Source organism: Cucurbita pepo, chromosome LG12, assembly GCF_002806865.2.
Source record: "Cucurbita pepo subsp. pepo cultivar mu-cu-16 chromosome LG12, ASM280686v2, whole genome shotgun sequence".
NCBI lineage: Eukaryota > Viridiplantae > Streptophyta > Magnoliopsida > Cucurbitales > Cucurbitaceae > Cucurbita > Cucurbita pepo.
Window position 1 is genome coordinate 9,667,762 of NC_036649.1, and position 24,821 is coordinate 9,692,582.

The window sequence follows — 24,821 nt, forward strand, 5'->3', positions numbered from 1 at the left end:
ATTTTTTTTATTCTTTTTGAATCAAATTTAAGAGTGCGCTTACCGGTGGGCCCGCCTTTTTCTGTTTGAAAAAAACTGATTAAAATATAAATTTTGCTTTTGTATATATTTTAATGCTCTAAATTTGAAATTATACGAACCAAATTTAAAATTTTATTAAAAATGAAATAAAATTAAAATACAAGATGTGGTATTTTAATCAAAATATTTTCTCAAGGAGGACAAATTTTTTGCCCGTAGTCTATCAAGTTTCAACCCACATTGTTTGTGGTATTTAATTTTTAAAATTTATTAAATTCATTTATTTGAAGATAATTAGTAAGGTTAACTGTTAATTAAAATTAAAAACCTAATATTTAAGATATATTATCAAATATTTATTTATGAATGAAAATTAAATAAATATTATTTATTTATAAGAAAGTTCGACATTTGCAAGACCAAACATAATAGACATTATATTCTTCGACGTCTTATTTTAATTAGATTAATCGAAACAATTAAGTTAATTTATACACAGGAAAAATAATCTACAGAAATGAATTAGTACCTGCCAACATTGTCAAAATTGGACCCCATATGACACACTAATTCACTTGAATCAACACACCAAAAATCTTCTGCAATGGCCACTTCAGTCTTCAGCTAACTGTTACAAGGTTGTCATATCTTGATCGACACTTTGATTTGGGGCCTCATATAAATAAATTCAATTCTCCACAATGTTGGATTAAGGGAAGGAAGAATAACTGGCCTGGCTTCTCGCTAAGAAGGAGGTGGTGCACTTAGATCCAGATCGACCTTGTTCTCCTGGTATTTTTTGAGAAGATGGAGCTGACGCCGCAAGTGCAAAACCTGGAATCACATACACCAAAACTGAAATATCTGGACTTTGCCTTCATAGGTTTGGGACATTCATACATAGCTATTATGGCTACCGCAGAACTCATGGAAACTAAGATTGTATCAGTTGGCATCCAAAAAGGAAAAAAAAAAAAAAAAAAAAAGATATTTTCAATAAATATTTACTCAAAATAAAACCAAGACTGGCCTTCGAGCTAGTTTGAAGGAATCTTCTATGGCGAGCTTGGTTATCGACATGTTGAATTGTAGTTTTGGAAGTCCCTTAGTCCACACATCAACAATTTGTCTGTTGTAAGAAGGTAGGGACTATGGATGGGAGTATATATTACTCCTAATGAGATGTTTATTGATCTCAATACATTTTGTACGGGATTGTGAGCCATGGAAATGGCGGCCTTCTTATCACAGTAATTATGCATTCTCTGATAACTTCAATTCTTTAACAACTCCTCTTATCCATATATCCTCACAAATATCATGGACTAAAGCTCTAAACTCAACTTCAGCACTACTTCTATGCCACCATGTTTTGTTTTTTTGCTTCACCGGGTCACTAGGTTGCCTCCAAGATAATTCATGTACAATATTATCGGCCCAATTGGCATCAATAGAAACTTCAACCTACAAATAGATGACCATGCTTTCTAAACCATATACCTTTACCTAAGGCTCATTTTCAAATATCTCAAAACCAAGAAACATCATGAACTGACTTTCCCATGATCACTGCAGAGGTAATATAAAGTTGTGTGCGAGACAAATAAATGTGTTTTCCCACAACTGTTTGATATTTCTCCTTATCTTTGACCTATTCACTTGTTGCAGCTTGCAATTTCAAATTCGGTTTAGTAGGAGTTTCAACTACTCACAACCGAGTAAACATGTCTCATCAAGTAAATCAATAACAGATTTCTTCCAATTAGCAAGAGATCATTTTTTTGATCCAGTAAATTCCATTCCTAGAGGAATATTACTTTAAAGTTCTCTCCATAAGAGTCTGTTGTATTTGCACTAGAAAACCATTGGTTATTGCTCTCTTACCAAGTTTATTTCCCTTTGAATTTGCCTGCCTTCCATGAATTTTCTAGCAAGTTTCATGAGTGTGACAAGGTTTATTTACGAGGATTCTTGTTCCTTTACCTTGATGATTTGAAGCTTTATTAATAGTTGCTTCGATCACTAAAGTCGAACCTTCAACAATATTGCTTACAATTTTCCAACCAAGCACAAGGTTACGACACCTCTCCTATCATGGAATTTCAGGAAAGAAACTACACCAATTGATGGAAGTGGATTTCTACCAATATTCCAAACCAGACCTCATAGAATTCAAGATTCAGGCAACCAAGATATTTGTAAATGCGACGATCTTCTACAATTTTTTCGATGATGCTTAGGTCTTCAATGAATTTCCAGTCAGAAGTATATAAGAGATCATAGACTAGCCAAAACCATTTCATTGAATCAAGAATTTGGTAATTATATCTACTCCTGGTTGATTTTTTTGCCCAATTTTAAAGTAAGTTGAAAGGCCTTTGACCTCAAAGTGTTCATATGTATATTTATGGGCAACATTAAGTCAGATATTTATGGAAGCAATATGAATAAATATAGAATCACTATGAAGACCTATTAGCATCAAGTGCCACATGTCGTAACAGAGTAAGGAAGCTTGGAAGAGGACAAGAAAAATAGCCTTAGCTTGGGAAGAACAAAAAGAAAAGATAGGAAGATAATAGTTACCTCTTCTTGAAGCAAGGTGGGAAAATTTTCCGTGCAAACAAGTTTCTGTAGTTCCCGCAAAAGCTTCTCTTCTTTTATACCAATCCATGTTTCCGCGGGCAAGGCAAGAAGAAGTGTTGTTAACACATCACTGGCGGCTGGATGAATCCCGATTCCATTTTTCGTGCCAGAAAAGCAGCATCCAGATCTTACTTGAGATGATGATGGAACCAACATGTCAAACTCCTGTTCATCGTTGCCATTAACAACCATTCCACACACAACTGTTGCAGGCTTGTCGCCATTAGCACTGAAGCATCTCACACATGTTTCACGACAGCAATAACCAGCTGAGACGCCTGCATTCCCATTCAACATTTCTGCTCCTTGGCAACATACACTCGCAGCAATCTCAGGCAAATTGTTTTCATGAGATAATGTAACCATCTTGTGGCACGAACTTTCTAGAGACAGACATTGTCCTACGTGTTTGAAAAGGTCAGTCTCCTGTACCTGTTTCAACACCTCTTCCTGCAAGCAAAATGGCAAGCTCTGGTAAGAACACAGATAGGTATATCATAGACCTAGTAACAAAGGACGAGGAAAGTATATGACCAACACCTTCAGAGCAAGCCTTGCTTTCTCCTCTGGGCTTAAACTTTGACCACTATCTTCTGTCCTTCGGACCTCAGCAATCCACTTGATAAAATCACTATAATTTAAGGGCAGTGATGCAAAAATAACAGTTAAAACATCCTGTGTGTCTTTAAGGTCCTCTGACTTCAAGAGAAGAGGAACATCATCCATCAAGTACTTCGCTATGTTCACCCAGTCCTCATGTTTACAGCTCTACAAGAAGTTCCGGAATACAATTATTGTTGGCAGAAATAACCTTATTATGCATTGGATAATCGTTTGTCGCAGCATGCATCTAATTGGGACTAAAGATTGATCTTGGTTTATCCAGATCAACTTTAAAATGAAACGAACTTAATAGCTTCAACAAAGTAAAGTCTAATAAAATATAAGCTTTATTTTATAAGCCTCTACATGTAGTAGAGCCAATAATGTTAAAATAACATATTGAAGATGGAAAAACAAAGGGAGAAAGTTGGTTCCATTAATCCATTCGTAAAACAAAATAGCCTTCTATTTTGCTAAATTGAACAAAAAGTGAGGCTAAGGGGCAGAATTCCTTGACGAGGACCCCTTTTTAAGGGTGAAGCAGTGAAACGTCAAAGCACTGGGAAACAAAAGCCAAAGTAGGGCCCAATAACGCAAAAGTTATCACAGAAAACAATCTGAGGCTACTAGCCACTTAATCCACTTCAGACACTGGCACAGCGCACTCTCAATATTTAGCAGTATATATATTACTATGGCAGATATAATAAATTTCATTCCATAGCCAATTCCGTATGCTAAATTCTAATGTGCCTAGATGTGAACCAAAAAGTTCGATTTTTTTATACTTTCAGATATCATACAATAAAGCTTTAATTTAGACGAAAAGAGAAGTAGCCCTGAAACCAGAAGATGAATGACATATATCAATCCATCGATATTCAAAATGAAGGATAAGAGTTTTGGCTCAGAGCAACAATGCAAACTGTTAAGAACTCTATCCATTCGACAAGATTACGTCAAAATCAAAAGAGTATCTATTACTAACAATAAAAAAAAATGTCTTCGATGGAAAAAATAGATCAAAAGGGTAAAGTTTATCAATTCATATATCCCTATTGTATAGTCCGTGCATATTAAAAATGTGTATATTAATACTATACACAATCACACATCTCATAATCAAAGACATTTCTAAACTGTTGTATGGAGTATGGAGTATTCAGTAATTACTTCAGCATAATGAGGTAACTAAAACAACCTGCAGCTTCCATAAACAATTGTCATAAATAAATATACCTCTTAGGCTCTTAAAATTAGCATGCGTACAAATCACAGAAAAAGAGTACTAGAGTTAAATTAAAAATAAATAAAAAAATAAAAAAAAAACTTCAACCTAACCAATTGGGATTTGATGGGATATCATATAAAAATCATCTTGATCACAATTAGTAACACCAATATTGACTCAGACGAGGATCATAGGGAATAAGATATCTTCTGGCCTCTTGATGTTGTCAATGTGCTTGTCACTAAATAATTTGACTGACAAGCACCTTCATAATATAAATATGTCATGGAAATAGTTATTTCAAATTATTTTGGTGACTATCTGTTCATCACGCAAGCAAAATGGAAGAAAAGTAGAAAAAATAAACCACGTGTTGAAAAGTGCCTACAGTGGTGCTTGTGCTTGTTTCTCTCGCCTATGTGTAAACTTAAAAATCATAAAATTGTCATCTCACCAGAGTATAGAGCAATCCTGGCTCCCTATGCGGCCTAGATATAAGCATGAACCTGATGAGCAAAGGAAAACAAAGGTTTAAGGGTAAATGCATATTATTTGCAACAGGTACGAGCAACATTAGGGATTTTCGTTTTTTTTTTTTTTTTTTACAAGTGAAATTTACAAGAGGGATGTATAATTCATGATGTTTACAAAAGACCTTTCCAATTTGCAATGAGGGAAGTATAACTATAGGAAGTAAAAATATTAGACAATTTACACCAAGATATAGCTTGGCAAACAACATTGTCGAAAAGTTTTGTGTAGGTCTATTGTTTCTGCAAATATTCTCTGATTTATTTCTTTCCACAAATTCCAAAAAAAGGCCATGATGAGGTTTTTCCATAATAGGGCTTTTGCGGTCTTGAAAGGGTGGTACGTTAAGGCCATATCCAAAAAATCCTTTACCTCCCTAGGAAATGTGAGATGCCATCCGAATATATTAAGAATCGTTGTCCAGAAATTTTGAGTGTATGTGCATTGCATAAACAAGTGACTTTGTGATTCGTTTGCTTTCTTGCATAGTGAACACCAATCTTATCAAGGGAAATATGGACTTCATAAACCAATAAATGCAATCTTATCAAGAAGTAGGATGAACTAGACGCAATCTTATCAAGAAGTAGGATGAACTTCATAAACCAATAAATCCATCAAATGCTAATCTCATTATTTACATATGCGTCAAGAATTTTCCATCGAACTCATAATGCAACACCAAACAAGAAAGTGAACTGAAAGAGGAGCCAAACTGAAGGTCAGAAATGCTTTCAAAGCAGCATATCATTAAATTCCTCCACGTTAAAATTCAAGAAAATTTGTGTCCTTTGATATTCTATTCATGAAGTTTGATAATTCCACTCATTTTACATTTTTCCAACTAAGAAATTCAAGATAATTTATTTCCCTCCTTTTATACAGCGAAGTACTTTCTATTTCATCAGAAACCTAAACTCTAAAAGTACAAGCGGGAAGTTCGTAAAGGACAACAAAATCTAGCCAAATAATTTTCATCCAACAGCTGTATCCACAAATCGCTCCATTACGGTCATCTTATATCTCATGTAGGAATCTTGTTAATGTCCTCTCAAGATCATTGCCGAATATCAAACAAGTACATACCCTTTCATTTCATCATTAGAATGAACTCTATGTTGGGTTGTATAAAGACTTCGATAATGACATTATTACTTATTTAAACATGTTTTTCTTGTTATTATTATTAGAGAAAGAGTATGCCTCAAGAAATAGTCTGAAAAAATATAATAAAAGATAATTTTATATAACGAGACTTTTATAAGATTTTATAAAATTTAAAAATTCTGTGCATGCCCCTTCTTCAACGTCACATGAACCTTTTATAACGGCTCACATTAAAGAGAGAGAATAGAAGGAATAATGCAGATCAACCAATGGAGTGAAACAATTAAGATATGCTCCCCTATATGTGCCTATCTGTCTGTGATCATTAGATACAAGCATTTCATTCAAGCACAAAGCCAATTACCCTCTATGTTGTCCTGTTGCTTCATCCACGTGTTCCATACCTTTCCAAAGAAGTTTGACCGGAACCCAGTGAGGAGGATACTTAAAGCGTGCAACGTCCAAAATAAGTGCCATGTCCTGCCCAGCATGATAGCCACCAATAGGCGAAAAATGACCAGTTCCTGTCTGCACGACAAGAACAAATGTTTATCAATTCTTTAAGCCAATAAAGTTCATTGCATCAAGATTTAGGAGTATATTGTCAAATTGAGGATACTCATATTACAGGCTTTGTTACCTACTGTAATGATCCAACATATCTCTTTGATCATTATTGTGAATTGAAAAAGCACCTTAACCAATGAATAAGTGAGAGATTGTGAAAAGAAAGTATTAAATATATCAACACTAACCTGTTTCAATGCTGCTCTATGATAAGACGAAATGATATGACAATCATCAGAAGTGGAGCATCTATGTATGTATTTGCGAAAATCATCTATAGTACTTTGGTTTGTTCGAAAGGCTTGGACTTTTGCTCCAGCACAGTTAGCCAGACATACAAGTTTTCCCAATGAGATGCCTCTAGCTTTAACCTTTTCCAATGGTTCACAACAATCCAACATAGATTCATCGAACCATCTCCAAGGTCCTTTCACAAAAATAGAAAGTATGAATACACTTTTACTGACTACGCTCAAATTAATATAGTGATCAACATGAAAGTAAAAGGATGGCCATAAAGTTTCAGTAAACAAAAGCTAAGGAATGGGAAGGTAGTTCAACTTAGCCAAGCTCAATGATTTCTTCTTCTTATTAATTGGGATTCCTTAATAATTATTGTAACATGAAACAGAACTTTTTATTGAAGACTAAAAAGCGAAAGAGACTAGACAGGAGAATAAAACATAAATGAAAGGGCACAAGAAAAAGACGAAATTGGCTGAAAATTCTGAAAGCCGAGCAGAAAGCCCTCAAATGTCCCCCCATACCTCTGTAATGGTCTACATCATCAACACGAGATAAATACTACTGATAATGTTTTATAATCTGGTTAGTCATTTGGATGCCCTTATTTTCATTTCCCAAATGCCATACCAGACTCAGCAGTTTTACTGTCATTATTTTCATATACCGATGCTTCTTAAGAGATTCTATCAAAACAGATTTAGCTCTCTTTCATTTGGAATTATCCCATCAATGATTCAACTAGGTTTCCTTAATACACTTCGTTTAAATGCACATCTTATCTATAAAATGAACGGAGGCAAAAACTTCTCACAGTACCTTTCCATTTTCTTCCTGGATCAATGGCAAGTGCGTTTAATACCATTGATAGGCTGGCCAGACCACAATATGCAGGCTCTGATTGTGTTTGAAAATAAGAGATTAACCTATAAAAACCTTCCATAGTCCCATGTTGAACAGCTTCTATGAAGAGTTGCTGCAGTTCCAAATGATGCATATAATTAGTGGGAAGTTAATATTTTCCTTCTAGTGATTGTGCTGGATAAATGATTGGTTGCGCAATCCCAACTTCAAACGTTTTAAGTTGTAAGGACAGATTGTAATAAGTAGATATTATCTTCATAAGATCATAAGCATACGAACTCTATGTTCAGATGGCTATATATACAAACGTTTCAATTATTTAATATCCATATACGACGTACGAAAAGAGAATTGAGGCAAGATATCAAGTGATCAAAGTAAATTATTTTTCGTACTTCAGAATATATCCGTTGGCAACACGGTAGGCATCACAATATCCAAGGACGAGGAATGATTTACATGATGACTACAAAATTATTTTCCTATAAGTGTAACAACTTACATTCAATCCGAACCCTCGTCTCATTAAAATAACTTCTAATCTAGAAAGCAAGAACTTCAATTCGCTATTTAGGTGCATCACATTCGTTTCTTGAGACTTCGATTCAGTTATCATTGGTATACAATCATGATTTCAAAAAGCAACCTACGACCAGAAAAATTATCCACCTGGAAAGCGGCAATCGATTAACAGAAGCATTAACAGAAATTCATGGATTAGATTGAATTATTTTATAAAATGCTGCACATTAGCGAACACACTCAAATCCACATTACAGAAAAGGCAAAGTAGGGACTCACAGACTAAATTTAAACGAAGGGAGAGACAGTAATGAACACCAGTGGAACAACGGGGAGAAAAATGAAAGATAACAGAGCAAGCGAGTACATACCTTCCCCTCGGAGGAAGCGAAGTCGATCGCCGGAGGAGAAGGAAGAATCCGCCTATACAACCCCGCCATAGCCATTTTCAAAAGTTTCACAAATTTGATTACAAAATGAATCAACGACAAACACTCGAACAATGAAATTGGTAAGTGAATCGTCTGTTCTCGCGGCTGACTGAAGACTCTGGTTTTGCCGCTAAATTTGACCCAAAACCAAACCAAATCAATACCCCGTACGACCGAAGGCCACGACAGTCAATAAATACAATACTAATGACTTTTTCACCCGCTCTTTGCTACTGTCGCCGTCCTAATTTACCGCTTAAACTCATAGTTATTTTATTTTTATTTTATTTTGTATGAATTATGCATTATAATTTATAGTCAATAAGGCACGTGATCAGGCCCAGCCCACGTACACGCTTGTAGCCAGCCCAATCCAAGTTGGGCTAGACCCGTACACGACCCAATCATTTCCGAGCCTCAGCTTTCGTGAAGCCCATATTGGCCCAAGCTGTCTTCTCACACCAGCTCATTCGTGTGGCACGCGTGCAGCTCAAGAACGGCTCGCCTCCAAGCTATCAACTTGTAGTCAGCTCATGGCAGCTCCAGACAACTTGTTGGCTTGTTTTACCTATTTTAGACCGGTTCAGTGCGTTCTCGACCTAATTGACCCGGGATTGATTTTAAGATAATTAAGTTATAGTAGCTTCATGAATAATTTTTATAGCTGATCTCATGAAACGTCATAGACAAAATTAGATTCAGAATTTATGAATGGTTAGCTAAAAGAAGGTTAATTAAATTAGATTGGATTAAAATTATTTGATACAATAATGACACGAATTATTGAATTTAATGATTAAATATGTCAAAATGGTTTGAATTCTAAGGTGTCTGACACATGGTGGTTTCCAGGGATACACATATGGATTCCGTTCCAGTATTGGGACCAGGATCCGAATGCGAGGACTTGTATGTATCCGCAGCATGGGGCTTGGATTTGCTCGTTTTCTTCCGCCGCCCATGTCTTGGGATGTCTGGGAGGCTTGAGTTGGGCGACTCATTCTGCTCCTCCCCTCCTCGGCTGCTTTGTTTTTTGTCGGAGCTCTCCTTTGACTTGGAAGACCGTCTTGCTTTGTGTCTCTCTGATCTTTCTTGGCTGGTCAGAGACTCACTTGACGATCGGTGTTTTGATGATTTAGGCCGCACGTCCGGCGAGCTGTTTGAACCCTTTTCTCCACTTTCGCTCTCATCTAAACCGTTTTATAAATTCGTAAGATCAAATAGACACCAATTTCAAACCCTAAAATAATATCGTAAGTGTTTAGCTTACCTTCACCGGCCTGTTTCGTAGAATCGTTGTCTTTGTCTTTGGAGTTTGCACGCGTAGGACGATTAAAAGGAGCAGATGTGATCGATGGTGCCGTACTAAATTCATTCATCTGAAAAAATTAGCCACCATGGGATTATTAAATCGTCAATTTAATCATAACTCGATGCAATTTTGGAGTGAAATAAATAAAAATGTTACCCAGCTTGGATTATTGGCAGAAGGACCATCCCAGCCAATATGGGCAACATGCTTGACATCTGTTGGAAGCCCAATTTGCATTTCAGCTTCTTTCTCGTTCTCTGTAAACCCAAAATCTCAAATATAAACTCAATTTTGATGCACTTTTGATACGAATAAAAAGCAATAAAATGTTTGAACTTGCCAAATATATGTCTGAGGCCCTTTAGAAGGCCCTTCACTTTGCCGTTTGACATGAAGAATAGGTATGATTTAGAGGGTGTGAAGTGCCTGGGAGGACTCGATGAAGGCTGAATGGGTTTATGAACAAGAACAAGAACAAGAAAACCGAGTTGGATGAAGAAATGTTGTTCAAGCAAAAGAAAAGGCAAGCATGTTGATGCTGTTCGTGGTCTGGTTCTTCTTGTTTTGTTGAGGAAAAACATGGAAAAAATGGTTTTGAAAAGGTTTGGATTGGCCAACTATATGTCTATTCCAGAGAAGCTTATCGATAATTTGAGCTGCATGTCCCATTATTGATTCCTTCTTTTTTTACGTCCACCAATCCAAATTTTAGGCATACAAATGTTTTATAATTTTAACCTTTTTAACTTCTATTATTAGCTTAAAGTTTGACACCTTTTCTACTCACCATTACAGCCTGTGTTAGCTGCAACTCTTACCTTCTCATCCAAAAACAACAATTTCTTCTAAATTGGTTCCTAAAAGTTTTAATAATTCTAAAAAGTTTGCTTGATCTAATACAAAACTCTAAACCCTAATTTTAGGTCCAAAGAAAAAAAAAAATCAAGTCGTGAGCGGCAGGATTCGAACCTGCGCGGGCAAAGCCCACATGATTTCGAGTCATGCCCGATAACCACTCCGGCACGCCCACAAGATGTGAGTTGACCTATCACAAGACCTTGCGCTGATGTAATACAAAATTCTAAACCCTAATTTTAGGTCCAAAGAAAAAAATGAAATTGTGAGCAGTAAGATTCAAACCTGTGTAAGCAAAGCCCACATGATTTTGAGTCATGCTCGATAACCACTTCGGCACGCCCACAAGATGTGAGTTGAGCTATCACAAGACCTTACGTCAGGAGAAAGTTTGCTGATGTAATACAAAACTCTAAACCCTAATTTTAGGTCAAGAGAAAAAAAAATCAAGTCGTGAGCGGCAGGATTCGAACCTGCACGGGCAAAGCCCACATGATTTCTAGTCATGCCCGATAACCACTCCGGCACGCCCACAAGATGCAAGTTGAGCTATCACAAGATCTTGCGTCGGGAGAAAGTTTGTTGATGTAATGCAAAACTCTAAACCCTAATTTTAGGTCGGAGAAAAAAAAAATCAAGTCATGAGCAGCAGGATTCGAACCTACACGGACAAAGCCCACATGATTTCAAGTCATGCCCGATAACCGCTCCGACACGCCCACAAGATGCAAGTTGAGCTATCACAAGATCTTGCATCAATAGAAAGTTTGCTGATGTAATACAAAACTCTAAACAGGATTCAAATCTGCGCGGGCAAAGCTCACATGATTTCTAGTCATGCCCAATAACCACTTCGACATGCTCACAAGATATGAGTTGAGCTTTCACAAGGCCTTGCGAAAGTTTCTTCAGCCATTTGAGCTTTGCTTTTAGATAAGCTTACTTTTGCCCTAATTTTAAGTCGAAGAAAAAAAATTTAAATCATGAACGGCAGAATTCAAATATGTGAGCTTGCATGCCACAACATGTGTGTTCGAGCTATCACAACGAACGTATTACATTTAGGAAGAAAAGACAGCTTTAAATGGAATTTTCTTGATATTCAAACTCTCATTATTTTCACATGAAATAAAAATTACTATATTAAAGTTAAACTGTGTACTCATTTTATGATTCTTCATTTAATAGTATATTAGTTAAACTATAATTTGAATACTAAATATAATTTTAGCACAATGAAAAAATGAAACTAAAATTAATTTTCTATGCTAGCTAATTAAGTGATATTATGTTATTTACAACATAAGAATTGGAGTCCCATAATTTCTTGTATTTGTTCCCACATCATATAACAATAAAATTAATTTAGGAATCATATAATTATTAATCTTTAGAAATTAATTCCGCAGTAGCACAATTGGAAATTTCATCTTTAGAAATTCCAGGTTCGACTCCTGGCTGCGGAAGTTTTATTTTTATTAAATAGATGTTAACAATATTCATTAAATTTAGTAATTTTTTATTTATTCATTTTTCTCTTATTTTTCTACTTATTTAAAAAAAATTACACGATAATTTTGTCTTCGATTTTGATGGGATTTTAGAAGGAAAATAATTTTAGTTAAATAGTTACAAANATAAAAAAAAAAAAAAAAAAAAAGAAGCATAAATGGCAGATTTTTATATTTTTTTTAATTATAACCTTTTTGATGGATGAATATTAAAAGGAATTCTTGCAATAATATTAGATTATAAGTAAGTAATAGTAAATCTTGGAAGCTAAGTCGTTTCACGTGTATCACGTGTTTCAACAGTCCTTACACATAACACACCATCACGTGAATCATGCTAAAGCAAGGGATGATGTATTCTTTCCAATAATTGTTAATACAAATAATAATAATAAATATATATATATATATATTGTTATTTTCTATTACATGGTTTAAGACTAAATTGCTATTTAATAAAAGATTAGGGACTAAAGCAAAAATTATTTGTTTTTTTAACTAGCTTCTCACTCCTCTCAATACAAGTGTTATAAAATGGAAGTAGAGGCGTAATGAGCAGAAGAGCATAGTCATGGATAGTTGGGTGACAGCACTTGGCGCCCTCGCCATCGGCGCAGTCTTCCATTTTGTGTTGAGTCGTATCTTGTGGCGCAAACAAAAGCTCCCTCCTGGTCCGCTTGCCTTGCCGCTTATTGGCAACCCCATATGGCTCTTCAAGCCACTTTCCGAGCTGGAAGCCACCCTCCGCCATTACCATTCCAAATACGGTCCAGTAATCACCCTCCACTTCGGCAACACTCCTTCCATTTTCATCGCCAGCCACACTGCCGCTCACCAGGCCTTGGTTCAAAACGGCGCTGTCTTCGCAGACCGCTTCCCTATCATGGAGACTGTCAAAATCATCACTAGCAACCAACACAACATCAGCACCTCCTTCTACGGCCCCACCTGGCGCATCCTCCGCCGCAATCTCACCTCCGAGCTCCTCCATCCATCTCGCTTGAAGGCTCACTCCGCTTCTCGCAAATGGGTCTTGGATGATCTCCTCCATCGCCTCATCCAACATTCCCACCCCACCTCCCCTGCCCAATCCCCTGTTCCTGTAACAGTCGTGGACCATCTTCGCCACGCCATGTTTAGCCTGGCTGCCGCTATGTGTTTTGGGGAGAAATTCGACGCCAAATTAATCAATGAAATACAAGAATCTCAACGTGGGGTTTTGTTGAACATCGGTAAATTCAATGATCTTAACTTCTGGCCTGCAAATTTGGGGAAAATTTTGTTCCGGAAGCGTTGGGAAGAGATTCGTCAGCTACGTAAGCGGCAAGACAATCTGCTACTTCCATTGATCAATGCAAGAAAGAAGATAGTCAAAGAGAAGGGCGGATCAGGTGCTGGGAATAAGAACCCGATTCCGTACGTTGATACTCTGTTTGATTTAGAAATTGCAGAGAACAACGACGAGAAGAGGAAGAGAAAATTGGTGGAAGATGAACTGATAACTTTATGCACAGAGTTCATCGACGCCATCACGGACACTACGGTGGTGTCATTGCAATGGATAATGGCGAATTTGGTGAAATACCCAGAAATTCAAGAGAAGCTGTTCAAGGAAATGAAAGAAGTGATGGGAGAGAGTGGGAAGGAGGAGATAGAAGAGGAGGATTTGCAGAAGATGACATATCTGAAAGCCGTAGTGCTTGAAGGGCTACGGCGGCACCCGCCGGGGCATCTGCTGCTGCCTCATACAGTGACAGAGGACAGTGTTGTGGAGGGCGGATACAGGGTGCCAAAAGGAACGTCGGTGAACTTTATGGTTGCGGACATGGGTTGGGACCCGAAGGTGTGGGCGGATCCGATGGCGTTCAAGCCGGAGAGATTCTTGACGGATAGGTCGGAGGGTGGGGTTGAGGTGGAAGTTGATATCACAGGGAGTAAGGAAATAAAGATGATGCCGTTCGGGGCTGGGAGGAGGTTCTGCCCGGGATTCGCTTTGGGGTTGCTGCATTTGGAGTATTTCGTTGGGAATTTGGTGTGGAACTTCAAGTGGACGGCTGCCGGAGATGTTGATCTGTCTGAGAAGCTGGAATCTGCTGTCACCATGAAACAACCGCTGCTCTCCTACTTGTCGCCGAGGGCGGTTTCTAGTTAGCTTCATATACGTTTGGAAGATATGCATCTTGTGTGTATGATGTCGTACTATTTCGTCCACCTCCACGTCCTCTGTTTTATTCTTGTAAGATCTAGACCGACTTAATTTCAAATAATTATGTATTAGTTTGATTGGTCCAAATTAATTTTTTAATTAATGCTTTGTGTTCAAAATTTATGGACAAATCAAAATCTAAATTAAACTCTAATATCAAATGTATGGATATTAGAGTCTTTCTATTAAACTTGCAAGTTGAACTTTACACCTTAAATCAAGTCGAACAGAGATGGAAGCAAATCTAAACCAGCCAAAACTGTATTGAACTAATCCAAACAAGGCTAAACCATCCCAAAAATTATTGTCCGATCTAAACTACAACGAACCTAAATAAGCCAATTAAAATTGGGTTGTATTGGTCAAACCAACAAGGAGTATTGTTGAACTAAACCAAAATCAATGGAACTAACCCAGAAGTCGTCAAAATCCATTTTCTTAGGTGCAGACGAATTGGATTGTGTGGGTTTGTTTGAATCATATAGACAACTCACTTGAGAGGAAATACTAGTGGCTAGTAAATATTTAAAATTTAGAATAAATCAAAGAAAAAAATGTAAAATTTATGTTAATGAATGGTTGATTGCTTCAAACACAAATACTTTAGAACATATCAAAATCTCGATTTATTCGCGACATCAAAGTGCAGCTGACATTAAAAAAAAAAAAAGAAAAAAACTAATAATAATCTAAAGGGCATTCCTAGGTAGAGGTATCAATGAAATGCAAGGTTTTTGATGATGGGGCGAGCTCTACATAAGGCCTCCAATGGCTCAACTTTATACATAGAGATCCCTTGGCTTTCAGTCATGTCCAATTCCTCGTCACTCACCCTCTTCCACTCAAAGCTCTGAATCAGCGACCCCAAAGCCAAGCCCACCACACGGTTCGCCATGCCCATCCCAGGACAAGCCCTCCTCCCCAATCCAAACGGCAAGAATTTGTAAGCGTTGCCAGCCACTCCCCCGCTCTCAAACCTCTCAGGTTTAAACCTTGTCGGGTCCTCCCAAACTTCGGGATCCCTTTGCACCGCCCACGCATTCACCAACAAGGTAGTGCCAGCAGGAATATGGTATCCCCCCAGAGAACAACTCTCGGATGAAAAATGTGGCGCCAAGAGTGGAGCTGCTGGGTACAAGCGCAGTGTCTCAGAGATCACGTTTTGGAGGTATGGCAGATTGGGGATGTCTTCTTCTTCCAGTAACCGATCTTGCCCAATCTGTGCGTCAACTTCAGCCCTGGCCTTGTTCAATGCCTCTGGATGGTTGAGTAGATTGGACATTGCCCATTCTATCGTCACAGACGATGTTTCCGTCGCTGCTGTTAAAATTGTCTGCAAATTCAACAAATCAAAACATGTTCTTGAGAGAAACAGAGTATTATGAGTTTAAGGGTGAGAATTTACTTACAACGATGAGGCCTTTGATAATTTCATCTGAGTAATACTCGGGCTGAGACTCCTGCAAACAGAGCAGATGGCTGATCATGGTATCAAGCTTTTTCCCTTCATTTTGATATCTCCGGTGTTCATCCACCAAATTCTGCAGCAACGAATCAATGGCTCTGCCCAGACTCTTCATCCTTTTGGGGTATTGCCGATCAACCCACTTCAGGAACGGTAAGAAATCACCAGGGTACGACCCCAATCGAAACGACGTCTCCATAATTTGTCGGAACTCTTTCGCCTCTTCCAATTCCGTCACTTCATCGCCGTAATACCGTTTTCCGGCCACCATTCTCATAATTATGTTGAAAGTCAGCTCCGAAAACAGGGTTTTCAATTTCACTTTCCCAAAATCATGCCTCGAAAATTGATACAATTTGCGGAGTAAAATATTGACTTCTTCCTTCCGGATACCGGCCGACATGTTGAGGCGGATCGACGACAAGATTTCTGTGGAGCTCAAGCGCCGTAGATTGCGCCAGTGATCGCCGTACGGGGCAGCCCCCATCGTGGTGTTGCCGTAGCTGAGGTACATGCCGGAAACGAATTGAGGGCGGTTAGCGAAAACGATGTCGTTTGTGGTGAAGCATTCTTCGACGGCTGGTGCCGATGATACAACGACGGCGAGACGGGAGCCGAGGCGGAGAGTGAAAATTGGGCCGTGTTTTTGGGCGAGGGACTGTAAAGTTCTGTGGACTGGGTGCTTGAGGAGATGAAGATGACCCAGGATGGGCAGAGCCCAGGGAGTCGGCGGGAGATTTTTGGCTCTGTTTTTTCTTCTCTGCAACAAAAAAATGGAACCCACAGCCAAGAAAGTAATCAGCGCTGCAACATAGCTGCTGGTTTCCATGGATGCTCACTTAATTGTGGATGACATGGGTTCCTGCTCCAACAACTCTATATAACAACAACGCAGATTATTAATTAACAGTAACTTCTTTTTTTCTATAATAATAATAATAATAATAATTAACTTTTCAAAAATATCCTTAATTTTTTTTTTTTTTTTAATTAAAGAAATACTCAATAACCATTCATTTTAGATGAAAAAAAAATAGCCTAATAATAATAATAGCGTCCTTGAAGCGGGTGGTTTGGCATGCATCACGTGTTGCGGAAATTTTTACCAGCTGACGTCATTTAAAAACGAAGGTAAAATAAATAATGAAAAATAAAAAGAAATAAAAGAAAGGTTCATATGGAAACGAACAATTGACGCATGATAAGGAAGAATGGACGGCTGTGATTTAATTCTCAGTAGTATATTATATTTAATTAGCATTCGCAGGCACACAGAATAAGATCTGCTTTATTTTGGCATCGTGATTCACGTTTTCTTATGCTACCCTTTAAAAAAAGAATTAACCTAAATATTTCAAAAACTTCTAACCTAGAAGAAATGAACCTACCCTTTAAAAAAAGAATTAACCTAAATATTTCAAAAACTTCTAACCTAGAAGAAATGAACCTACCCTTTAAAAAAAGAATTAACCTAAATATTTCAAAAACTTCTAACCTAGAAGAAATGAACCTACCCTTTAAAAAAAGAATTAACCTAAATATTTCAAAAACTTCTAACCTAGAAGAAATGAACCTACCCTTTAAAAAAAGAATTAACCTAAATATTTCAAAAACTTCTAACCTAGAAGAAATGAACCTACCCTTTAAAAAAAGAATTAACCTAAATATTTCAAAAACTTCTAACCTAGAAGAAATGAACCTACCCTTTAAAAAAAGAATTAACCTAAATATTTCAAAAACTTCTAACCTAGAAGAAATGAACCTACCCTTTAAAAAAAGAATTAACCTAAATATTTCAAAAACTTCTAACCTAGAAGAAATGAACCTAGGTCTGCTTTACTCGAAATGCTAATCAACTCAACCTAATCCTTATAGTACGGGTTGAGTTTGTCCGAGATGTCGGATTGAATTTTATACTCTATAAATACATTTAACTAAAAAAACATTGACATTTCTTCTATTGTTCTATTAATTTTTCTAAGAAATTTTAAAATATTTTCTATAACTTGGCTGTGAACTTCTTAATTTAAATCTAAGAAAAAAAAAAAGTCTTTAAATATATTTTTTATTTTTATTTTTATTAAAAAAAACACTCAGAGTTCTTAACTATCAAAATATTAGAATTTCGAATTTCATTCCCGAAGTTAATTTTCATTTAATATCTAAATTTCAAAATATTACATTTTCCTCTTAATTTTGAGTTTTATTTTCATCTCGTTATTAGATTATAAGATTTATACTTTTATTCTTTTTAAATACAGTTTTGGTATTTAATTTTCACTAATTTTTGTAAAAATTAACTTAAAATTTAATTCAAAGACCAAAATTGAGCATTAGTAAAAATTCCGAGGTAAAATACAAAATATTGAAATGTAAGAAAAAAAAAAACTAAACTTTTTACCAAAATTCCTAAAAAAAATTTACTAAGGGTCTATCAATCCTACTTTTTACCACCAAATTCTCAATTCACTTTTTACCACCAAATTCTCAATTCAATAAGATTTAGAATTCTCTCAAAGTTTTTATCATGGATCAAATAATATAGCCTCAAAGTTATCAAAGAAATAATATAGCCTCAAAGTTATCAATTACAATACAATCACGAACATGATTTAACTAATTAAAATTTTATACACATTGATATTATCAAAGACCGAACACAACATGAGCCGTGTTGGGCGTTGAAAGCCATGCAATTGGCTGAACTAATACACACAAGATGAGCTCTTTGGTTGGCAAAACAATAGTTTGCTTATTATATATAGATGATGGCGATGATATAAGATGAAGAAAGGATGTGATACATTATATTATACATCAACTAAGAGGTAGAATAATGTTGAAGCAGTGGCACATCATTCAGTAAGAACCCGATGGCAATACTCTCCAAGCGCCCAAATGGGGAAGATGTTTCGGTATGCAGCATATGTGATCATGCAGTTCTTATTGAACACTCCCATGATCTCCTGTGATACAATGTTGGAAGTTTAAGTATCTGTGAGGAAGTTGATGAAAATGGATATGTGCAGGACAGGACTTACCTGTTGCACGAAATCGCCATTCTCCAGTTGAGAATTCATTACCAACCTTGCTGCACGGTGCAATGGTGCTGGGTCTCTCTCACCCTGTGTCAAAACCAAGTTCTCCCATGATCCGATCCATCCGTAACAGTTTCGTTTTGAAAGTTTTCAAAGTTTTGCTCGTTAGTTAGCTATTTTTTTTGGTCGATGAGGTTTAAGAATACGTGTAACAGCCCAAATCCACTACTGACAGATATTGTTTGTTTTGACCTGTTATGTATCGTCGTCAGCCTCACGGTTTTTAAAATGCGTCTGTTAAGGAGAGATTCCCACACTCTTATAAAGAATGCTTCATTTCCCTCTCCAACGGAGGTGGAATCTCACAATCCACCCTTCTTAGGGGTCAGTGTCCTCGCTAGCACACCGCTCGATGCTTGGCTTTCATACCATTTATAACAGCCAAAACACACCATTAACAGATATTGTCTGTTTTGGCTTGCTAAGTATCGTCGTCAACCTCACGATTTTTAAAACATGTCTATTAGGAAGAAGTTTTCACACTCTTATAAGAAATGCTTCATTCCATTATCCAACTAATGCAAGATCTCACACTCAAACCTCTTGGGAGCCCAGCGTCCTCACTGGCACATCACTCGATGCTTGGCTTTGATACCATTTGTAACAGCCCAAGCCTACCGTTAACAGATATTGTCCACTTTGGCCCGTTACGTGTCGTCGTCAGCCTCACGGTTTTTAAAACTGTCTGTTCGGGAGAAGTTTCCACACTCTTATAAAGAATGTTTCGTTCCTCTCTCCAACCAATAGAAGATCTCACAATACAGGTTGGACTATGAGTCATATTTTCGAGTGGATTGGATTGAACCGAGAAAAAAATCAATTATCCTACGTGGAACTAAGAGTTGAATAATAATAGATTTTACCTGGCCAGCTTCAATGAGAGCCATTAAAACCCAGGCAGTGTTAACCAAGTGTGGCTTGTTTCCCTCAAGATTGGTGTACACCTTATTCTGACATGAAAGGTAACTCTCCCCCCATCCACCGCCGGGCAGCTCTTTAGATAGCAGAAACTCACAAGCCTTGCGGATGGCAAGACAGCTATTATATGTTCTTCCTGCAGCCACCAATCCCTTTATGCCAAACCACCCCGCATACGTGAAACAAACCCCCCAACACCCATACCTGCAGCCATTGATATGTGTCCATATTAGCTATATATACCTTGACCACGTTTGTCAGTGCCAAAGCAACATGTAGCTAAGAAAACAAACCAAGAGCCATCCGCCCTTTGCATTTTCTCAAGGAAGTTGGCTGCCTTGCCAATAGCTGTGTCAATCTCTTTGGTCCTATGGCCTGGATGTAGCTTCTTAAATAACGTCAGTGCTTCCATTGTTGCTGCGGTGCACTCCACATACCTGCACAAGCGTGATATCAAACGTCACAAACCCGACAACCAAACCCGACGACTAAAGTGTAAAAAGTACTCTAACGATCCGCACACTTACGAATAGTCGATGACAATGTCTCCGAATGTTTCTGCTGGGTTGATCAACTGATGAAACACAAATTATCAAGAACAGTGAAATGACATTAGACGGGTTCGGTCCACAATGCATCAAGGTATTGTTTTAAGATTAATTGTTACCTCCAACCAAGGGTATGATCTCGTCAACTCGTATGATGCAAATCCGCCGTTATCATTCTATACCATGCATATATTTCAAATTAGTAACGTATGAATATGACATAGAGAGCTTTCCACATCCTTATAAGAAATGTTTTAATTTCCTCTCTAATCAATATGGGATCTCACACTCCACCCGCTTCAGGGGCCAGCGTCCTCGCTGGCACACCGCCAAATGTCTAATTTTGATACCATTTGTAATAGCTTAAGCCCACCGTTAGCAGATATTGTCCTCTTTGAGTTTACCCTTTCAGGCTTCTCTTCAAGGTTTTTAAAACGCGTATGCAATGGAGAGATTTTCACACTCTTACAAGGAATGCTTCGTTCCCCCTCTAATCAATGTGGGATCTCACAATCCACCCCCTTTAGGGGCTAGCGTCCTCGACCAGATGTCTAACTCTGATACCATTTATAACAACTTAAGTCTATCGCTAGCAGATATTGTCCTAACCCTTTCAAGCTTCCCCTCAAGGTTTTTAAAATGCGTCTGTAAGGAGAGGTTTTCACACTTTTACAAGGAATGTTTCGTTCCACTCTCTCATTAACGTGGGATCTCACAATCCACCCCCTTTAGGGTCTTAGCGTCCTCGCTGGCACAGCTAGATGTCTAACTCTGATACCATTTGTAACAACTTAAGTCTACTGCTAGTAGATATCGTTTCTTCTTTGGGCTTCCCCTCAGAATTTTTAAAATGCGTCTGTAAGGGAGAGACTTTCACATTCTTATAACGAATGTTTCGTTCTCCTCTCCAATTAATATGAGATGTCAGACTGAATTATGTGCGAGTAAACTTACTTGCAAAGAAAGGAGAACATTAACAGCATCACAAAGGCGATTCTTTTCTAATGGCTCCCCAACCATTGTGGATGGAAGTTTGGATAACATCAAAGAAGCCTGCAATAGGCCAAGTGCATGAGTCACTAGTTAAACTTTGCTTAAACGTTAAAGTTTTGATACGATTCAATTTACTGTAACTCATCAGCTCAAGCTTTTGAATCACGTCGTGTTTTATACCTTCAATCCCTCAGCCGTGCAGTCAGAGATGAGCCATCCATGATCTCGAGTCGAAAATGGCCAAGCACCTTTATGAATATGACGGAACCAAACATTAGGATCCCCAGGACAGTCCTCCTGGATCTGAAACAAACCAATACGCCATTATGATCATAAACAACGTAGAAATTTGCATGATAACAATAATTTGCACACACAAAACCTGAGAATCCTTAACAAAGTCATGTGCTTTTCTTAAAGTTGGGGCATAGCTGTCTACAAGTTTGGTAGCTACAATGGCTTGGATGGAGAAAGCAGTGTCCCACAACTGGCTGCCATTGTAACCCTGCATTCTCATGCCATCTTCAGCAACCCAGAGATAGTCATGGACGCGTTGAAGGTGAAGTTTGAAGGCGTCTGAGTAGGGATCTTCAACCCAACAACAAAGCATGTTGAGTACCTTGTTGACTGGGCCAAGACATATATAGCGACTATTTTCATCTTCATAGTGAATATGTTTCATTGCAGTTTGTAAAGCCTTTTCCCTCAGGCGTTTCCCAGGCCAACGAGTGAACAATGGCTCATATACATGGTAGATAGATCCCCATAGTATGTCTTGCATCTTGGGATGTGGATAGTATAGATCCTCCTGCATGCCAACCATCAAATTATGTGACTAACAACCATGCTCGTAACAAATTATTCAACCACACTACTATAATTTTGGCTCACATCCATTTTTAAATTTATCTACTCTAGCTAACGTTTGGATACAAAATCAAACATAATTTTATAATTTCTTTAACTATTGTTTTGGTTAGAAACTTATGATATTGTCCACTTTTACTATTAGCGATTTTCTCAAAATAAATCATACTTATAAACCCATGATCAACCAGCTGAGGTGGGACTCCTCTCCCAACTCCCAACAATCCTCTCCTCGAACAACATATTTCGATTGTGGGCCAGATCCAAGTGAGTCATACCGAATGTAATCATTTTTTTCTTCATTGAAGTAAGAAATGGAGTATGGTGGGTATGTAACCTTTGCACATGTATTGCGGGATTTATTCCAGTCTATTTCATGATAAGGAACCGTGTAGAGCTCTTGTCTTAGAGAAAGAACTTTGGGAGTGATTGGGCCAACAAATCTCTTCCCATATAAGTAAGACATGGGAAGATAAACCATTCGACAATGGCACCACATTCGTCCTGGACACCACGTAAAATCCAGTTAGTTTTATGCAATCAAAGGGAATCAAGAATAAGGCATCAAATCATGCAGACCTGGATGAAATGGTAGGCTGTAAGGGAGAAGCCAAAACTCAGGCGGAAGAGGGTTGTTGCCACTCCATTCGTACACTCCAAGCACGGACAGCCACAATTTTCCCCACGAAGTGATCGCAGTGGCGCCGCCGCGCTCCAAGATCCAAGCACGTGCTTTTGTCATTGCACCATCGTCTCCGCCATCGGCGTCTTCTCCAAGCAGCCTAAGTGCAACATAATTGAGTGCCGAACCAAACATGGTGCTTGTGCCCTCAATATGTAGACCCCACCCTCCATCTTCATTCTGCATGCACTTCCCACGTATCAGTGCCAATTACTATATAATTTGTATTTAATTTGTATTGAAGGTGACGTGCCTGGTGATTGTAAATATATCTGCACATCTCTACGCGGTGGTGCTTGGACAAAACTGAATTCAACACGCCTGTGACATAAAGGGCAATCACCTGTTCGCATCGCATAATTTTTTTGTATTTAGTTTCCAAATAATTCAAAATTTATATACGTGGCAAGACAAGGACACGTGGCACCTACGAGACCCGGAAGTAAAAACATGGGCCCTCCAAGATCCGAGGCCCAATTCCCATCGCTCGTCTGCACGGCTGTGTAGAAACTTAGTGCCCTCTCTAACGTACTCTTCACCGCCTCTTTCCCCACCTCCTCCCCTTCTTTCACTTTCACCGCCTCTTTCCCTTTTCCGCCCTTCGCTATTTCCTTTTCATACTGTACACGTAAGCTTTACACGTGTTATTTTCTTATTTTTATTCTTTCATTGTAATCAAAATGTAAGTGGATAATATCATGCGATTGTGAACCTGAATAGCGAGAAAGAGATCGGAAGACTGCTTCCGGTGGAAACGATTGCGATGGAAGTGGTTGCGAGCATTCTGAATTTGTAGTAACTGGTGAGGAGTGACGGCGGCGGCGTCGGCGGCACAGAACTCCCAAACTTGGCGGCCCAAGTGATTGCTTACGCTCTTCACCCATTTCTCATCCTTCTCCCCAACGCTCTCTGCTCCCACCTTCAGCCTCCACATATTATCTACCTTACTCTTCCCACACCAAGGACGCGTTATGTATATATATATATATAAATCAATCTTGCATGTCGATAATATAAATATTTTTACGTTATAAATTTGATTAATTTGAATTTCAGCTCTCCTATGCAATGTGGTTGGAAGGAGGAATTTTTTTTTTATTGTTATTTTTATATTATCTCTAATATTTTGATAAAAAAATTGAATATTAAAATAAAATTGCATGAAGAATTAAAAACAATTCTTATTTAAAAGAGAGAAAAGCAATGCTTTCAGCCCATCACCCCAATTCTCATGATTCACGTGTTGTCTTGTACAAGTCACAGAATTGAACGTAGATTTCCAAGAGTTTTTATTTTATTGTAAAAAGTAAATAGTGGTTGTGGCTCTTTTTACAAAATTTTAACCTTTATTTTAACCATTAGATCAAAATATTAATTTTTAAAGTTTTACTAAAAAGTAAATTTAGACGTTAAGGTTAAAAAAATAAATCATAAATTCGACCTAATCATAAATTAATTCGAATGACTTTATTATTAGGTCAACTCTATAGATCAATCTACCCTATTTGAGTGAATAGGTTGAGTTGGGTTGAGCTACTAGAACTATACCTTTAAGTTGATCTTGGATAGACTTTTGGACGACTGACATGTTGATGAGGAG

General features: G+C 37.7%; 5 protein-coding genes and 3 non-coding genes across 9 annotated transcripts; 1 reads left to right on the forward strand and 7 right to left on the reverse strand.

The window, feature by feature from the left end:
• Positions 1-55: 55 nt before the first annotated feature.
• Positions 56-8,921, reverse strand: LOC111807202 (glutathione gamma-glutamylcysteinyltransferase 1-like). 2 transcript variants are annotated; one of them, XR_002816925.1, is made up of 9 exons: positions 8,707-8,880; positions 7,769-7,925; positions 6,895-7,133; positions 6,504-6,667; positions 4,956-5,007; positions 3,208-3,435; positions 2,608-3,117; positions 551-855; positions 56-75 (listed from the first exon to the last, which is right to left on the reverse strand). XR_002816925.1 is itself a non-coding variant. In XM_023692810.1 (8 exons), the coding sequence occupies exons 1-8, from the start codon at positions 8,779-8,781 to the stop codon at positions 766-768; spliced, it is 1,515 nt and encodes a 504-aa protein (XP_023548578.1). In that variant the 5' UTR covers positions 8,782-8,921; the 3' UTR covers positions 436-765. The 2 variants fall into 2 exon arrangements, 1 of the variants encoding a protein (XP_023548578.1); XM_023692810.1 differs by lacking the exon at positions 56-75 and having other exon boundaries at positions 436-855; positions 8,707-8,921.
• Positions 8,922-9,588: 667 nt separating this feature from the next.
• On the reverse strand, positions 9,589-10,470 carry LOC111807800 (CRIB domain-containing protein RIC6-like). The gene is made up of 4 exons (XM_023693667.1): positions 10,419-10,470; positions 10,235-10,335; positions 10,037-10,145; positions 9,589-9,956 (listed from the first exon to the last, which is right to left on the reverse strand). Exons 1-4 carry the CDS (start codon positions 10,468-10,470, stop codon positions 9,589-9,591), a joined length of 630 nt encoding a protein of 209 aa, XP_023549435.1.
• A 556-nt stretch (positions 10,471-11,026) lies between these two features.
• Positions 11,027-11,108, reverse strand: TRNAS-CGA. The gene has a single exon. It is a non-coding gene; the product is annotated as a tRNA-Ser (tRNA).
• Positions 11,109-11,385: 277 nt separating this feature from the next.
• On the reverse strand, positions 11,386-11,467 carry TRNAS-AGA. Its single transcript has one exon. It is a non-coding gene; the product is annotated as a tRNA-Ser (tRNA).
• A 106-nt stretch (positions 11,468-11,573) lies between these two features.
• Positions 11,574-11,655, reverse strand: TRNAS-UGA. Its single transcript has one exon. It is a non-coding gene; the product is annotated as a tRNA-Ser (tRNA).
• A 1,280-nt stretch (positions 11,656-12,935) lies between these two features.
• Positions 12,936-14,737, forward strand: LOC111807381 (cytochrome P450 89A2-like). The gene has a single exon (XM_023693087.1). It carries the CDS (start codon positions 13,016-13,018, stop codon positions 14,594-14,596), a length of 1,581 nt encoding a protein of 526 aa, XP_023548855.1. The 5' UTR covers positions 12,936-13,015; the 3' UTR covers positions 14,597-14,737.
• A 601-nt stretch (positions 14,738-15,338) lies between these two features.
• On the reverse strand, positions 15,339-16,947 carry LOC111807544 (cytochrome P450 81E8-like). The gene is made up of 2 exons (XM_023693309.1): positions 16,060-16,947; positions 15,339-15,983 (listed from the first exon to the last, which is right to left on the reverse strand). Exons 1-2 carry the CDS (start codon positions 16,942-16,944, stop codon positions 15,366-15,368), a joined length of 1,503 nt encoding a protein of 500 aa, XP_023549077.1. The 5' UTR covers positions 16,945-16,947; the 3' UTR covers positions 15,339-15,365.
• A 1,845-nt stretch (positions 16,948-18,792) lies between these two features.
• On the reverse strand, positions 18,793-24,155 carry LOC111807422 (cucurbitadienol synthase). Its single transcript, XM_023693144.1, has 14 exons — positions 23,934-24,155; positions 23,653-23,841; positions 23,475-23,564; positions 23,119-23,401; positions 22,877-23,043; positions 22,055-22,480; positions 21,853-21,975; positions 21,634-21,732; positions 20,799-20,855; positions 20,659-20,705; positions 20,425-20,568; positions 20,077-20,335; positions 19,157-19,240; positions 18,793-19,081 (listed from the first exon to the last, which is right to left on the reverse strand). The coding sequence occupies exons 1-14, from the start codon at positions 24,153-24,155 to the stop codon at positions 18,971-18,973; spliced, it is 2,301 nt and encodes a 766-aa protein (XP_023548912.1). The 3' UTR covers positions 18,793-18,970.
• Positions 24,156-24,821: the final 666 nt, after the last annotated feature.

Coding starts and splice junctions, on each gene's coding strand:
- LOC111807202 (XM_023692810.1), bottom strand. CDS start 8,781: ATGGCTATGGCGGGGTTGTATAGGCGGATTCTTCCTTCTCCTCCGGCG. Junction 7,134..7,768: donor TCCAGGAAGAAAATGGAAAG/GTACTGTGAGAA, acceptor TTTTTGTGAAAG/GACCTTGGAGATGGTTCGAT. Junction 3,118..3,207: donor AAGCAAGGCTTGCTCTGAAG/GTGTTGGTCATA, acceptor TTTTGCTTGCAG/GAAGAGGTGTTGAAACAGGT.
- LOC111807800 (XM_023693667.1), bottom strand. CDS start 10,470: ATGTCAAACGGCAAAGTGAAGGGCCTTCTAAAGGGCCTCAGACATATA. Junction 10,336..10,418: donor GGGCCTCAGACATATATTTG/GCAAGTTCAAAC, acceptor TTGGGTTTACAG/AGAACGAGAAAGAAGCTGAA. Junction 10,146..10,234: donor CTGCCAATAATCCAAGCTGG/GTAACATTTTTA, acceptor TAATTTTTTCAG/ATGAATGAATTTAGTACGGC.
- LOC111807381 (XM_023693087.1), top strand. CDS start 13,016: ATGGATAGTTGGGTGACAGCACTTGGCGCCCTCGCCATCGGCGCAGTC.
- LOC111807544 (XM_023693309.1), bottom strand. CDS start 16,944: ATGGAAACCAGCAGCTATGTTGCAGCGCTGATTACTTTCTTGGCTGTG. Junction 15,984..16,059: donor TTATCAAAGGCCTCATCGTT/GTAAGTAAATTC, acceptor TTGAATTTGCAG/ACAATTTTAACAGCAGCGAC.
- LOC111807422 (XM_023693144.1), bottom strand. CDS start 24,155: ATGTGGAGGCTGAAGGTGGGAGCAGAGAGCGTTGGGGAGAAGGATGAG. Junction 23,402..23,474: donor GATATATTTACAATCACCAG/GCACGTCACCTT, acceptor AAGTGCATGCAG/AATGAAGATGGAGGGTGGGG. Junction 20,336..20,424: donor CAAAGGGCGGATGGCTCTTG/GTTTGTTTTCTT, acceptor CAATGGCTGCAG/GTATGGGTGTTGGGGGGTTT.